Genomic DNA, 17,270 nt, shown 5'->3' on the forward strand with positions numbered 1-17,270 from the left:
ATATTTGGGTAAAGTAAATATGTTATATATATCTTACTACAAATGAATTTATTTCTCTGCAACATGATATAGAAATATACATTATATACACCGCAGAAGGCATTAAACATTACGCTTCTTTTGTCACATACATAAGTATCATAGAAGTCGTTGCAGTTTCGAAGACAAGAAAGGCTTTCCTAGACATCTGCAACGTTTTCGCAGAGAAACTCTTCGCGGATTCATCTAACTAAAGACTCGGAGAAAAGATTCCTTAATCAATCTAACTATATTTAATATAAATAGATATATGAACCTAAACTTTTACATTTGGCTATATCAGTCATGAGCATGTTGACACGTTGGCGATTGCATAAGTCATCGATACGCTATTTTACATTTACTTATATGTACATTATAATACCATGCTTAAAGGAGATACTTCAAGATACAAGAATTATTATTAGCTCTTTTATATATATATATATATATATTTCTTACTATATTTAAATAATTCTTTAAGTTAATAGTAAACAGTCTATATAAAGAATTCTTACAAACCATGTCAATTTTTTACAATTTAAACTATTATTATTTATTTAATGTGAAACCTGCATTTTTTCAGATAAATTTCGAATAGTGAGAAAAGATAAGTAATTAGTGAAAGAGTGCATTTTTCATAATATGTTTAAAACGGACATTTTATTTGGTAATTCTGTCTCTGTATCTATATGCTTACTAATCTATTGTTCAATCGATTTTCTCATATTTGATATAGAATTTCTTAAATTCTAAAGTTTAAAATTTAGTACTTAGGATTCATTCTTATGTGATACTTCTGGATAAATACTTCTTTATACGACTCTGAGTTTATACAATAAAAGTGCACGTTTCTTTACGTGTTTAATGGCAAGTATTTCTAGGTAATAATAATAACAATATTTTAAGTCGACTTTTCTTATTTTGAAATAAATTCTTTTGTCTCGTGGTCAAGTGCATTTTGTCGTCAATGCCTACAATTTATGTATGTGATTTTTTCGTCATTTACGATGCGAACATAACGAGGACAGGCTCGGACGAAAAGTGCAGGTGTGCGTTGCACTGTAAAAAAAGAAAAGCAAATTTTAAGGCATAGGTCCGAATTTATCGAAATTTAAAAATGAATTAATTGAGAAACACGCACATAACCACAATTTATTAAAAAATATAAATTTTTGCGCCTCAAGAGCTTCTTTTTCATTTTTCTTGGAAAATTACTAGGACGCTAATTATTAATTAAGTCATAAACAATGAAAATTAAATGTATTTTGAGCAGAAAAATAATTTTACAAATCTCCATTTGCCAATTTAAAACGATATCAATAATTGAAGCTGTATATAAATACTTAGAATTTTTGTGCAAAACACATTATATCATTAACACAATTTTACGTCAAGCGTTACTACACGCATAGTTTAGTCGCACGCAAAAATGTGCCAAGACTCAATGAAAAACTCAAACAGGAGTTAGTATTGTTAGACCACACACTCACATGCCTTCTCATCCGAATCGTGGTCCCCACAGGACGTTTGTTGGATGTACAGAGCCGGTTTTAGCGGCCGATTCTCCTGGTCCTCTATCTGAATCACCAAACCGTGATTGTTACCGTTGCCATGTGGATTTCGCGGAGTCGGTCGCCAGAATCTCAAGCCTTGCCTAACATCCAGCGCCAGATGACTGCCTTTTGCCGTCAGAGGCGTCACGATGGAATCCATCAGCCGTTTCTTTGCTACAGAAATTCGCAATTCTCTAAATTGTTGGAATATTCACGCGTAAATTCAGTAACCTGCTAAACGAGTAAATACGCACATCGATGCTTTTTCAGCGATTTGGTGTAGTAGTAAACGGATATCCTGATCTTCTTCTCATCATCTTCACCCTCGTCGAAAGGGTGCGAAAGTCGGAGGTCGGAAGTCGTGACATTCTCTTGTGGTAACTTATAAAGTCGTAATCTCGCAGCGACAATGTAGTCATCAGAAGTAAGATTTAATTGAAAGTGCATGTTCATCGAAAATGGATCCATCCATGCCTCAGAATCCGTGTTTCGAGGTATCTGACCTATATAACAAATCGCATATTCTGTCTAATGAGCAATATCCCTGAAAACTATCGCTACATTTTCTTCCTTTTAATAACATGAGAGAAATAAACGAATTATTAAACTACTTACAAATAGGCGAAAACATAGTAAGTTTCTCGTGATGGACCTGATTGGTGTTGGTGCTAAGATTGAATCTCCCAGTTAACGTGAGAATCCTCGTCTTTATATCTTCGATCGCCTTTTGGCCCTGACTGCACACACGGATCAAAGTTTATTAGGCTACACAGAATTCCTAAATGAAATGGTGACGTATCATACCAAGCTTTTAATGAACAATAATATGAAAGCACAATTTCCAAGCTTCAGCGCGTTAGTATGTAGAATCGCGTTAGTCTTGCGCAAGATAAAAAAGGAGTTTCAGAGAAATCTTTTCCTCCGTAAAGCGTCAAGCTAGCTTTCGAGAGAGATGAAATAATTTTCTCAACCTGAAGGAAAAAAACTCAAAAGGCCCTAAAAATATTTAAATAACATTGCAGAAATATTGAATTAAACGCCCTAAACATTTTAAACACTGTCGAAATGTTTCTGGGCACATTTCTCTGGAGTTTCCCAAGAATTCTGAGTTTGTAGAATTTTAGATCTAGATTTGGCAATCTAGAAAAGACTATTTTACTTGGAACCTAGTGGTGACGCGTTGTGTGTGTGTCGGGTCGAGAATTTTCACCTCCAGGTTCCCGGCGGACTCTTCCGGGTGCCGACACGGGCCAATGGACGATGGTCAGTGACCTACAGAGGCACGGTATGGCTCGAAGGCATTTATTACACGTTGCAGACAGCGGCTAGACAGTCGGCGGATACACCGGCACCCCAATCACCTCGACTTTCCGTCTGGTCTCGGCGGAACTTTAATTTCTTAAGGCCGCGTCTCGAATCTTAAGTTCATTCCCAAGACGTCTCGACCAGGCTCATTTGCATCGCCCTGCCTCGGCCTACAGAGACTTTTTCTTCGCGACTGGACATCGGTTGTTCGCGTTCGCGTGACTCGAATTTCATTCTTTTCCCTGACGCGACGTAACACGATGTGACCCATCGCATCTACTCCATACAGTTTTTAGATTTCGTGTTTACAACAATAAAATTGTGGTCTCATGATTTTCGTCGATGCCGGGACAAGAACTTGTTTATTTGCGCGCCAGGACCCCACGGCCTCCGAGACTTTCATCACGAGCAGAGACGGCTGTCGGGTTTCGAAAGATGACGTCGGACGATCGACCGAGACGACGCAGAATTGCATAATAAATTTTTGACTCATTAAGCAACGACTGACGGAATAGAAAACGAGAATGGCGAGGGGGCGCAGGGAGAAGAAAGATGAGCGTCATTTCTCCACGTCATCGACAAGGTGTCCGAGACGTCCACTCGGGAGGTTTCAGTGCAGCTTCCACGTCAACGACCTCATCGCTTATTTATGAATACTCGAAAAATGTATTTTCCCGAACGGCGGGAAAGCGAAGAAAGAGAGACAAAGTAGTGGGAGAGAACAGAAAAGACCGACAAAAAGTGAAAAAAAGTGAGTGAGACAGCAGGACAGAACCGATGCAAAATTTTTCTTGATAATTTTTCACCTTTGTAGATCCGCCTCTACTTGTTCCCGCCTCTAAAAGGAAAAGATAAATGAGCTGTCACGAAGATTCGAATGCCGCATCTTTGAAGAGCCCCAAAAAAATAACAAGCAAGAGGCGAAATCCGTGTTTTATTGTTAGTCTTATGGAGTTATCTAGAAAATAGATCCTGTTTTCTTGCGAGACAGCGGAGAATTACGGCGCTCTTCTCCGAAATCTCGGCTGCGGCTGCGGCTGCGGCCGAGCCCTCGCGTTCGATTCTAGGCATGCTCGTTAATCTAGCTGCGGCCAAGTCACGCGTTTCGCGCCGACTCGTTACGTACGTGCCACGTCTGTCCGCCGTCTGGGAAAGGGAAGGACCTGGAGAGTCTGGAGGCCGTTGCATCATGAGAACCGGCGCGGCGGTGCGCGGTGGATCGGTGGATCCTCCTCGCTCGCCTCGTGGGCCGGGTGTCGCGATAATGAAATTCACTGGAGCACAGCCGGGAATCGCCGTGTCGGCCATTAGCGTTGGAGATTAGATAGGAAAAACGGGAAGAAAGAGAAAGAGAGAGAGAGAACTGTCGCGTTGGTGAAAATTTTAATGCCTTGGCCCGGGACATTAGTTACATTAGCTCGAAAGAAAGAGGGAAAAAAGCGATTAGAGAGAGGAGGGGAAAAAGGGAAAAACGGCGAGGAAGAATAGGAAAGAACGGTTCCCCGCGACGCGATAGGCCGACGATGCGTAACCGGCGCGGCGGCCTGATTGGGCCGTCCGTAAAAATGCACATTGCACCGTCTGGCGGTGCGACGGCGGCGGCGGAATGCAGGATAAGAGGTAGAGAGGAGAGAATGGAGGACCGAGGGGATCACCGGCGAAAACTTCCTCCTCTCTCTCCGTCGCTCCGTCCCCGTCGACATAGGAAGAGAGACGCATAGACAAGGTCAACGCATTAAATTGAAATGTGTTACGTAACCTCGTAAGAGAGTTCTAACTGCAGCCCGACTAGACACCCGGCGATTACGGGGGTGCTCAACTCGATGTCTCGATGTCTCGATGTCTCGGGCTCGAATTGTGCGAGCGTGACACTCGTCACGCGCCTCTCGCTCCTATTGTGTCCCGCCGCGAAACAGTTCTGTCCAGACGTCACATCCTTCTCCCTGTATCCCTCCATCCGTTTCGACCGAGCACTCGACGTTTTAATTCGCGCTGAATTAAAAAAAAAAGAAAACTCGCGATGATCGCGAAATATAATTAAAACCGAGAGGACCGCTGTCTAAAGAAGAAAAGAGATGGATTGAGAATGAATCGAGGATAGACTTTAACGTTTCCATTGAAATTTCGTAGATTGATCCACGCTGCCTCGGGGGAGAAGTCGCAGGATAAATTGAAATGAAGTGGATGAATTGGAAATGAAGACGCTGTGTGAAAGCTTGGAGGATAATAGCCGGCGCGGCGGATCCTCGATGCAACCGCGCGCACGACCGTGCGAGCGATGCACAAATGCATCGGCAACAGCACGCGCTCGGAGGACTCTCGAGACGGGCTACGCCAGTGCCGGCACGAATGCATTTACGCGTCTAGACTTAATAAAATAAAAGAAACGCCCGCGCACACCCGCACGAGTGGGGCTGCGAGCAGTCGTGGGGAAACGGGAGAGGGCGATTTAAAAACACAGCTAGAGACCGCAGCGGAATTTCCACTGCGTATCCTTCCTGGCTGAGAACACTATCCTAAACCTGTCCCTCGCGCAAACTTTATTGCGCCTTCAAACCCATCTCTTTGTGAGAAACAATTTTATCTTACCTATACCGAAAACCGTAATATATTATATTTGATTGACGCGTTAATCATCGGCGCATATATATATATATTCGTCAATTCGGTTTTACGCGATGCTGCCATCATACCTGCGGTTATTTCTATTAAATCTCCCCGGAGATTAAAATTCAGCTTAAAGAGAGCTTTATCTGTAGATATTTTGCGCACTGCTGCTGCGATAAGACAGACTACATAACAACGTGAAGAATAGTCGCTCGAGGATCACGAAACGCAGAGTTTCCCTGCTCCGCCGAGCTTTCCTTTGCTCTTCTCGACGCGATACTTTTATCGGTTTCATCGAGATATTTTTACGTGACGAGGGCAACGTTTCGCTGAGAACGCCGATGCCGGCCGTCGTCGACCGACGTCGGCGGATTTGTGTTACGCGTCGAATCCTCTGATTCCCAAGATGCTTGCACATGCTACACGCATAAATGAATTACGCAGTATGGAAAACGATTAGTCGGCATCTCGCAACGAGTTTACGTCAATTTATGGAAAATTTCTTTATCGCGTATGTCAAATCATGTTAGCTGTACGTAAAAATTTGTGTGCGTGGCGTTACATGTAACGAAGAGCTCTGACGAATTAGATTAATTGCCAAGTTATGCAACCCTGCGAATAACACATAACAAAACTTTCGCAACGTCTGCTTGATGCTTTATCAAACTTTAGGAAAACCCAGTAAACACTCTTATAGATGTAAAAGAAAAAATTATATACATTTTAGTATCATATTATTAGCGAAACATGTATTCGCGTGGGGGAGAGAGAGAGAGAGAGAGACGAAAATTACGCGATTCCACATCGATCTCGCTAAAAGAGCATTCGTAATACAACACGTTTCATGCAGAGAGGATAGAAATAATGCGCGAGCTAAGCGACTGTTAAAAGCGACTGTTAAAAGCGCACTTTAAGGTAAAATGGTAAAGAAAAGTGCACGGCACACCGAATGCCTTACCGAATAAAGGCCTCCAGCGAGGCTTACCTGTCGAAGCTGGAAGTTACGTTTTCTCTAAAAGATACAAGAAGCACATATTGTAAATAGATATGCGGTCGCTAAGCGGAGCACGTGATAAACGATATTTAATAAAATTGTGATTCAGCACGGGAAGAAGTGTAACTTGAAATGAAAGAAAATGAGAATTGCTTTTCTACCGAGATATTCGTCAATGATGGTGATGTTAAGCCATTTTCACCTTTCCCCATACTATGGAAAAATTAGTCTCTTATATGTCAACTTACTCCTGACGATGAGTGTGCGCTAGTTGCTGATAGGCAGTCAGATTGGTCTGCGATGCGTTCTCAACGGAGACATTGGTATTGGCTACGAAAAGCTTGGCCAAATCTGGAGTATCATTCTGATACTCCAGAGTATCGTTTTCGTTTCCCTCTGGGTAGAAACCTAGATTTTGCTCCTCGTAGTCGGACGTCTCGCTCTCATCAGTGTTGTCATAACCCAGTGAGTCCGCAAAAGCCGGTATCACCCTATAAATATCGTCTCCGATCCATTCCAGCCCCTCGAACTCGCCCATTTTCTTGTTGGTCGTATTGTCTGCGTTTGTGACAGACGGTTTATTGTCGTTGGCTGAACCAGCGAAATCTGTTGCATTGGAAGTTGCGTTTGATGTAACATTTGTAATAACAGTGCTCGTGATGTTAGGTTCCGGAAACTCCGTCGGAGTGCTAGAAGGTTGATTCTGCGTGTAATCTGGCCTGATGCCTTTAAAATTCCTCAGCTGGTATACTATGGGAAGTGGAGTGTACCCAGTAGCCGCAGAAGAAGCAGACGAAGAAGAAGAAGAAGAAGTAGACAATGACGAAGCGTGAAAGGAGTTTGCAACATTCCTCGCAGTCGTGTGTCTCAAGGTCGAAGGAATGCGATGTTTCAGACCCTTGGACAAAACAAGGGCGTCTCTGTCTATAAATTTCGACTTTTCCTCGGATCCGAAACTGGAATCGAACTCGGAATCGTCGTAGGGGATCTTGAAGATGACGTGAGGCTCCATGGCTCGGTCGAAGCTTCGATGAATGTTTTGCGGTGGGTTCTGCTCTTGGGAGTTTTTCACCTCGTCCTCGTAATCCAAATCTGCAGGTTCAGACCACGATTGCTGCAGCTCATGTTTGGAAGCCAAGTTTTCGTAATCGATTACCGCCTGGCGGTTATAAGCGTCAAAGTCAAAATCCTTGTCGTAGGAGGCTTTCCCCTTGTATAGGTTCTTCTTCCTCTCATGCCTCGACACGTCTACGTCGGGGTCGTTACGGGAGGACGACTCAACTTCCATCGAATTATAGTTCCAATGCTTCGCTTTGTCTCTATATAGATTTTCATCGTATTTTTTTCCATCGGATTCTTCTATTTTTCTCAATTCTTCATCCCTTCGCTTATCAAGTTCCCGCTCGCGAATCGCCAGCACTTCTTCCGGCGTGTAATTCAAGCTCTTCAGCAGCAGCATCTCTGGCGTGCCGAGATCACCTGTGATTATCTTCAGGATTGCCTTCTCCAACATTTTCTCTAATCTTCGAGCGCTGAAGGGAATTGATCCTTTGCTTTCTAAGACCTCTGAGTATTCTTTACTTTTCTTGGATATTTCAGATTGTACAGTATCTGTGGTTTCTTCATTTCCAAAGCTGGATTTTTGTTCGACAAAACTTACGCGACTACTTTCTTTTTTATGTTCTGGATAATATTCATGATGATGGTGGTGGTGGTGATGACGATGAGACCACGCATTGGTCGTGATGGATATCAATAAGAAAAGCACGAAGGATGCAATGTTCATTGTCGTAACTTATGAAAAATTGACCGAGAAATTTATGCACTCGAACGATATTCGACTACAACGACGATCGAAGCACTCGTGTTCTAGACTCTCTTAAATAATCGTACGAGAAATCAAACGGCTTGGAATGTTCGAGTTTGTCTCCAAAGATAATTTTAAACCCGAGTGGATGATTCACTGGAAAAAAAGTGTCAAGTGTCCCGAAAATTTCGTCGTGCTTGACGGTTGCAGCTTACGAAAAATCTCCAAGTTTCCGGAAGAAAATAACCGACAGCTTTTCAAGAGAATGTCTCGTCGATATCTTCTCGCCGTTAAATCCTCAAAGCTCATTGACAAACGATTCGATATCGTATCGATATGATATATTAGTCTCTATTCCCGATTTGTGTCTCGCTCACCTCGCAGAATCACGGAGGAAGATGACAACGAGATGAAGAAATCTCCTGTTAATCGCGTGTCTTCTGGTTCTCCGAAATTTCGTGAAAATTTCTTCGGGAGTTGGATACGTCACCGTTGCGGGTGGGTGCTCCGTGCTATTCCGTCACCTAGCTGCCTGGCACTTCTTCAAACGAGGGAACTCTGCAACACGTCCGACACATGAAGAAGAAAAAGAAGAAGAAGAAGGAGCAGAAGGCACCGTTTCGTACGGAGGCGCGGTGGTAAAATGGACCGTGATTGGTCTGCCGGCAGTCGCGAACTAAGTTCTAATCGCACGAGGAAGGCGCGAGGTGCGTAAGTAGGAAGGATTCGTAGTATGCGTGTGCACGCTCTGAGCAGTAAGTCTCAACTGAGCCGTGCTGGCCAGCTCACAGACATAATTCTGTCTACTCACTAATTCCGAGACAACCACGAAGCCGCGAGAGGAGACGCGCCGGTGTGTTACTACGATGACTCCTTTTTTCTTCCCTCTCCTCCCTCTCTATCCCTCTCTTTCTTTCTCCCTCTCGGTCTCTTTCTCTCTCTCGGTCTCTTTCTCTCTCTCTCTCTTTCTCTCCCTCTCTCCCTCCCTCCCTCTCTCTCTCTCTCTCTCCACCACCGTTGCCTCTCACGTCGGCTCCACTCTTTCTCCTCCACTCGTTCAAACCCGGGTAACCCCTTTTCCTCGCGCACCGAAATCCCGCGGAGGACAGCCTTTTCTCTCCTCGCGACGTTTTACCTCTTTCTTCTTCTGCCCCCCCTCCCCCTCCTTCGCCACCGTTTCCTCTTCTTTTTCGTACACTTTTTTTATATTCTTCCTCGCGGCGCGCATCCACCTCCCGTTGATTATTACCAGAAATCGTGCCGAATCGAATTGGTTCCTTGACCAAATTTCCGCGATTCTCCCGATCTTCTTTCCCTCAGCTTCACTTACCTGTGATATCTCTACCGGTCATTTCAAATTTCGCGAATCTCGTCTCGTCTCGGCTGCGCGCCTCGATCGTGCAAATACTCACGTGGCACTCATCAATCTCTATACTGACGTGGTATACATGTGGCTCTGTGGCAGGTGAATATTGTCAAATTTTTTCCTCCTTTCACCGCGACCGCAAATGATGCTCTACGCGCGCGCGCCGGGCTTTCGCTATCAAAAAAAATCGATCTCGATCTCCTACCGTGCGATAACTCGATCGAATCGTGGCCTCTTTTTAGCCAAAGCACCGTCGCTCTCATATATTCCGATTAGCGTCAAAGCAACGAAAAGAGAAAGAGTTTCTCCCCTCTTTGTCTCTTTCCACGAAGTCTCGGTGGTTCGGCAAGATAGAGTTCCTCTGATCGAACGGCTTCAGGGAACGTTACGACGAAATGCGAGAGAACTGACGGAAAAAAAGGAGTAGCAGGTATAACGATGTACGACGGGAGCACACGAGGCTTACACCAGAGAAATGTACGAGGAGGCTCGTCGTATTCGGATGCTTGTTTCAGGGGCAGCCGCGTACGACTTTATAGGGTGCCTCCCTCTCCGCTGTCTAGACGAAAAAGATATAATCTTTGAATCATAATGTATCGCTTTTAATAAATGCAGCCTCCGCGTGCGTGCGTGAAAATACGATGCGTGGCAACGTACGCAGACGGCGCAAGTCTAAAAAAGAAAAAACAGGAAGAATAAAAAAAAAGAGAAAGAGGCGGCGGCCGTGACATATTCAATTTGCTTCCACGTGCGGAAATCTTCGATGGAGATTCGCAAACTTCGATTGCTCTTAATCATCACAGTCTGACTCCAAGTTAATCAGCGATTTAATAAAGGATTAAACCAACGATGAAAACACGTAAGAATCAACTTGTAAGTTTCATGAAATCGAGTTTGTGGTAGAAGAAGTATTTGTACGTTTTTAAATCGACTGCAATTTATCTTTGGCATATTGTAAAGTAAAAACAATGTTTTGTAACCTACTTTTACGAAGAGACCGATTATCATATTCGAGGACGGAAAGTCTGGACCGTATTAAGAACAGACACGTGCGTAAAGTTCTCATTCCTACCCCCCCAAAAAGGCTACGAGCGAACATGTCACGACAATTTTGTACAATTCATAGAGTCCTCTATTATGAGATAGGTTTCTAATACGAGATAGCAGGTTTTCAACACCCAAATTCAATCACAAATCCTTTTTCGCAAGGATTACACAATCTAATGATAAATTCATGGTGGAATCAACTGATGATGTCTACTAATTTAACAGAAACCCCGCTGTTTCATATTAGGACCCTATGTCATAATAGAGAACTTTCCTCCGACAAATTTTTCGCTAATCTAATGAAGCTATTATATTAGGTATATCTCTCATTTTATCTGTATTTATTGGCACACACTGTCGTTATAATATTTCGAAAAATGTAACATAATGCACGCGGGAACCGTGAATTGTGATGAGAAAAAAAAACAGAACGGTTGCCACATAAACAAATCGATGAATCGAGACCGACGACGTAGCCACTTATTCACCCCTGTTCAAACCGGGCTGGTCGACGTAGGAGCACGTGTGTCGAAGGAAGTGCATTACGGTGTCTCAGACACACACACACACACCTTTTTCATACCTTGTACTTAATCTCGCACACAGTACAGACTTAAATTACGTATGAACGTGTGATTTGTGCAGATCGAATGTGTGTACTCTCTAAGCACCATAAACTTGAAATTCTTATATTATATAAATTTGATCTTCTGGAACAATTTAGTACAAGTCTAGAGCAACCTGGAACAAGTTTTAGAAATTTGAAATAAAAAATGGGGTGCTAACTTGACGCAGGTCTTGAAATCGCTTCTTTTCACTAGAATTGGAACGAGATTATTCTCGTCAAAGGACACGATCCTCTTTTATTTTAACTAAAAAAATTTGGAACAAAATACAATATTCAGTCTGCCTCAGTCTCGCTACTTTCTGTAACTGGAACTAGAACTAGAGGACCGCGAATCAGCGGTCAAAATTAACCAACGTTAGTGAAACTGGCTATTTCTAGCTCTAGTCTGAAGTGGGAAGAGTGAATCGGTAAAGCCACCGTTATTTCTCGCTTCTGTCCCCCTTAGAGAGAGACAAAGGATGAGTTAAGCTAAGGTTAAAGTTACGCGACGTTGGTGAAACCGGCCCTCAGACTCGGAAGACACGTCGGGCACATAAAGTACCCACGTGCGATCACGCGCGGGCGTGCAGACACGCGGGCTTAACTGCGTGCGACATGTACGTCGGAGGGTTATAGGGTGAGCGAAGGAGAGACACACGATGCAATTTGATCTCGCGTTCGAGAGAATGGCGCGGTGACGGCGGCGGCGATGCAACGGCTGCCTGACGTCACCACCGAATTCTCCGTCGCGGATCGGACATGCGGACAGACAATCTGGCGTCTAGACGTACCAAAATAAATAATGCGCGGGACCTCGCCTCGCCAAGTGAAATTGTTGTTTCGCACACTCGTAATACTCGTCGTTTGTCGTCCTTATCGGTAGCATGTCCCTCCGCCTCCTGTTGGCTGCTCATGGGGGATGCTGCGAAGAACCGTCCGAGCGAGAGACACGAGAGTCCCCCCGCTCGATTCATCAAGCGACGCGTCGATCAGACCGCGCGGAGCGGCAATAAACAAGTCTGTTGAAAACTATTCGTCACCTGACATTAATTAATTGGCGACTGACAAAAATGTCGACTGGTCGGCCCGGCTCGCTCGACTGCCGCTTAATTCGATCATCGAACGTATCCGTCAGCGCGAAGGGTTTCTTTATTAAATAAAGGAGAGATCGAAAACGAATGCGGGGGGGGGGGGGTTTCTCGCAATCGCGATCATGGGACTCGATCATAACAACCGACGTAATATGTCCGACGGTGTTTCGTGGAATTGTTTTCATAGCCCGGGGAGGAGGATAACATGCGTGGAACGTCGGCTGTTGGATGGCGACGCAGACAACATCCCGGCAGCGGCAGAAAAAGCCGCGCGTAAACAGCGGGCTTCTGGTCTCTCGGAGAACACGGTCTCACCTGGCGTGAAGTTGAAGTCGCGGCGCGGTGCATCCGAGATACGCCTTCCCTAATGACAGAGTCTTCTCTCCTCTGGGCCTTCTCTCTATCTCTCTCGCTCTCTCCCTCCCGCCTCTCCCTCCTCCCGCCCCCTCGAGACGAGGAACGTTCGAGTGAGAATTTAAGACGCTCTGCCCACGCGCGCCAAATTATTCCGCCTTATGCTCGTCTCTTCCGATCAGAATTTTAAAAAAAAGGAATTCCATCGACGCTGGCCGGCCAATCGGACCGCGGCGCGGCGCGGCGCGAGGACTCGCGAGAGACGGCTCTGGCGATGGTAGCGGTAGGTAACGGGGCAGGAGGAAGATGCAGAAACAGAAGAAAAAAGAAATGGAAATCGTGCAATTTGCATCGTCTCCCCGGCCAACACTCGGCCCTCGACGTCTTCGCCTGCGAGAGAACGGAGGCAGACGGCAATCAAGATAAGGTCTCTCTTCTCGGGATCCGTCAGGGGATACTACGTTCTCCGCCTTCCCGATTCTTCGATCGCTTCGTGGAATCGGGATTTGAATTTCGGAGTGGATTGCGCAATCCGCGCGTCGGCACCCACGCGTGGGCGCGCAACGCAATCGTCTTCAGGCCAGACGGTCATTTTAAAACCAATACCTGCCTATCGGGAACACGCAAATCGCCGGAGAAGAGATCTCCCTGTCTACCCCCTCTTTATCCCTAGCTCACCGTTGCTTCTCGACTTTTCGATATTTCACGCTTCTTCCGTTGCGCAGACGTACACTTTAACACACCGGAATGCGAGGCGCACTTTTAGAAACTTTCTAAGCGTAAACTTCCTGCGAGCGTGCATTTTTCAAACGAGCAAGCCGTACGTCATAGAGGCAAACGCGCACGTATATATCATAGACCACTAAATTTAACAGCACGATCAGAAATAGTATACAATTCAATATAGATCCGCGTGTAACAAACAATTGATTCCAAAATTGTTGAAATAAATTGACAAAATAGAGTTCCCATTTTCAAGTGAAATATACAACAATGAAATAGATAAAGGTGGAAGGCGAATGTCGGAAGTGGTGCAGGAGAATTACAAGGTGGAACACGATCTGTATAGCCGCCGAAGGGTGTCGCGTGCTGCTAGACGATGACGGATGAATCGGCATTCCAACGAAACGAGAGTAAAGAAGAAACACGAGAACACGAGGAAGGAAGCGCGTACGCCCAGTTACGTATGCGTTCCGTCTGGTTAAATCGCATAATGACGAGATGCCTAATCACGAATTATGCCACGTACGCGACAACCGATTCCGTCGGCGCGCATCGCGATTATGTAACTCCAACTTGTACCTAATATTTCGATCGGTGCCACGACGCCCTCTCGACGCAATAAACTGCAAAATATTCTATTAATTATACCACAAAGTTATGTTAGAAAAGTAGAAGAGTTATATTAATTTATAACAGCTGGGATTAAAGTTAAGGAACGTTCGGTGAAACCAGGCCTAAGACGCACGCACGCACGCACGCACCCACACACACGAAGCTGCTGAAGCTGACGGTATAAAATTCATCTGTCTGTAATTCAAGTCTTAAACGGCCAGACAAAGTTGTGTACGTATTTCTGTTCTAATGAAATGGTTAAATTCGACGCTCTTGTTTTTAAGCCAAGGGAGCCGATAAGAAATGACGAGACATCGATGTGACGACGCAAACGAGTCGTTCCAAAGCGACGTTTGAAATGGGCGAAGGCGGGCGAGGTGTATAGGGTAATGAAGGAGAAGGGGGTGATGGAATTTTGCGGAATATTTAATTTTCCTGCGTTCTCGTGTGACCAGTATCACGCAAATCAGCAGGTACTGTTTCCGCGCGCGAGGCAGGGAGCCCGCGCATCGGATTCGACTCGGAGAACCGCGATATTATTCGACGTTGATACGATGGCGTTTCAAACCATTCACAGACGTGAATTAATATCGCAAAACGCGACGGTAGTTGGCCATGAGGGCACGAGATATATGTTTTTCAAATTTGGCTATTTATGTTGCTTTTGGCGTGACGCCAGAAATCTAAAGCTGGCTCGCCTAGCCACTACGTGCATATAGAAAATAGAATAATTTTCGCATAGAGTTATCAAGGCCGCGCGGTAAGACAGACGTAAATAAAAAGAGATTCTGCCTAAATATATATTCTGAACTTATGGTGGTCGAATGAAGCAGTGTAAATATGCCGCGCAACCCAATAAATAGAACATAGTTGATGAATGGAAACTCTTCTTATCTCAATCGTTTCTTGTGTAACGATTTCGCGTAATTATGTAAGATAAAAAAATAGCTTAGGACCAGTGTTTTCTGTTATCTAGATGAAATTATCTAGATGATCATCTAGATAAGGTTGTTTCCTTATCTCATCTTTATCTAGATAAGAATGAAACGTATTATCTACATCTTTATCTTAGATTTAAAAATACGTTATCTGTTTGAAATTATCTAAGAAAATGGTTGCATTCAGCAGAACTCAGTATTTCGTGGCTATAAGGTTTAACCCATTATTTATCATTGGTAAATAATTTCATTTCCTAGTTTATCCGAAATTCATACAAACAATTATCATTTCCATGTACAACATTATTAGTATTTGAAGAAATTAATATTTCAAATTTATTAGTTTCAATATCTGAATATGATTCACACTATTCCATACTGTTCAAATCTTTATTTGCTTCTAATGTGAGTCAATTTTGATCACAATTTTCATATGTGATGCTAAAGCATCTAAATGATTTAGCATTAAAATTTGTAGCATTATCTGTTAGAATATTTGTAATTTTTGATATGTAAATTAAATTTTCTCAATACATTGTGCACAACTATTGCAATATTTTTATAAATGTAATTGTACATTATTCTTTTATAAGCCAATTAAATATAATCCTGCCTTTTTAATAGATTTATAAATATATAATTTTTATTTTTTCTTTAATTACTTTTTAAAGCAATGTTATCTTGAAATCATCTTGATAAAATGCTTATAATTTCATCTATTATCTAGATAAACTAGAAATAAATAATCTATATCTTATCTAAGATAAAATTTTATATGTCTAATCTTATCTTTATCTAGATGATTTCAACTTTATCTACATAAAACTCTGCTTAGGACTAATTTCATTCCTCTCCAAAACCTTTGTCCCCTTCCTGGAGTAGCAAACGGGCCATACCATTTGTAAATACCACGAAGTCTAAAACATTCGGCAGACTAAACACATTAATACGTTATGTGACAGTGTCGAAAAGGGAGTCCAAGCGGAATATAATCCACCAGTAAAAGCAGGCCTTACGTCGGCGAGAATTGTTTCTGTTTATATCGTAACCATTACGCTGATCTAATCACAACATTTGCCTAATACTAATTTATAAAACTCCGCTATTTCCAATATACAGAGTGTATAAATCGAAAACGATCGAGGAAATGGTAGCGCGACTTAAAAAAACAGTTATCTCTACGGAACAACACTATCTTACACCTTACAATGGTCTCGTCCGAGAAATAGAATTAAGTAACTTGACTTTATCAAACGGAAGGGAGAACGCTTACAGCGAGGAAGAACTCGATCCGTCGCGCATCGCTTCAAACAAAAATTCGAACATGATTCTCGGCAAAATAATGTTCTCTCGTCGCGTCGTCTCGACGAGATAAGCTCATCTTCCCGATTTTTTTGTTCCTCGCCAGCAGCCAGACAGTTTAGCCTTGAGAGCCTCCGATTACTCGGACTTCCTGCTTCATGATTTACAGGACACTCTATAGCTCTGTATAGATTTAATAGTAAACATGCAGGATATCATAGGTCATGCGAAATGACTTTTATTTTTAGCTTGAAGCTAAATTTTAGCTGTAACTAATTTAGGATTGATTACTCAATTCGACGATACAGCATAATAAAGTTAAGGCAAACTTATACTCGATATCTATTTCAATTAGCAATTCGACATAATACGATCAAACGTTTGATGATAAGAATTATTAGATTTAAATCCATGTATAGGCGTGTTTCTGCTTCCCTGTAATAATTCTTATTATCAGACGTTTAATCGCGCTGCTAAATGAAATTAAATATGAACTGTAGGTTTGCCGTGACTTTATCGCGTCGTATCAAATCACAGTTTATCTAAAAATCGCACCGAACAAATAGCATTGAGATATTGTCACAATTTACGACGTCTATACAATTACGTTGTAAGCTCTCTTATATAACATGTAATATAATACTTCTAATTGTTAAACTTTCTTATTTAAATCGTTTCATATTAATAGCTACTCTTTGCATAAATATATTTTTATGAATACGAACAACAGTTTAATATTCATGTGTCTGACATTTATCAAAAATTCTTTTTTTTTGTATGTTAAGGCATGTTCCTCCAAGGTGCGTGTATTTTTAATCATAGTTATGTAAACAAGTTATAAATAATGGCGATGAATCGTACTTAATTTAAAATTATTATCAAAATATTTATGGTGCAATGTACATACCATATTACATACAGTACAGACCTAATTGGTGCATTA

At 42.9% G+C, this 17,270-nt stretch overlaps 1 protein-coding gene across 6 annotated transcripts; it reads right to left on the reverse strand.

Annotated features, from left to right (window-relative positions):
* Positions 1 to 29: 29 nt before the first annotated feature.
* On the reverse strand, positions 30 to 11,629 carry LOC105566875. Of its 6 annotated transcripts, none has more exons than XM_012021256.1 (7): positions 11,487 to 11,629; positions 6,729 to 8,845; positions 6,472 to 6,498; positions 2,190 to 2,311; positions 1,829 to 2,077; positions 1,512 to 1,748; positions 30 to 1,080 (listed from the first exon to the last, which is right to left on the reverse strand). In XM_012021256.1, exons 2-7 carry the CDS (start codon positions 8,264 to 8,266, stop codon positions 986 to 988), a joined length of 2,268 nt encoding a protein of 755 aa, XP_011876646.1. In that variant the 5' UTR covers positions 8,267 to 8,845; positions 11,487 to 11,629; the 3' UTR covers positions 30 to 985. The 6 variants fall into 6 exon arrangements, with proteins under 6 accessions (XP_011876646.1, XP_011876644.1, XP_011876645.1 ...); XM_012021254.1 differs by having other exon boundaries at positions 11,284 to 11,629; XM_012021255.1 differs by having other exon boundaries at positions 11,273 to 11,629.
* Positions 11,630 to 17,270: the final 5,641 nt, after the last annotated feature.

Source organism: Vollenhovia emeryi, unplaced genomic scaffold (genome assembly GCF_000949405.1).
Source record: "Vollenhovia emeryi isolate VEMERY1.0 unplaced genomic scaffold, V.emery_V1.0 DF939142.1, whole genome shotgun sequence".
NCBI lineage: Eukaryota > Metazoa > Arthropoda > Insecta > Hymenoptera > Formicidae > Vollenhovia > Vollenhovia emeryi.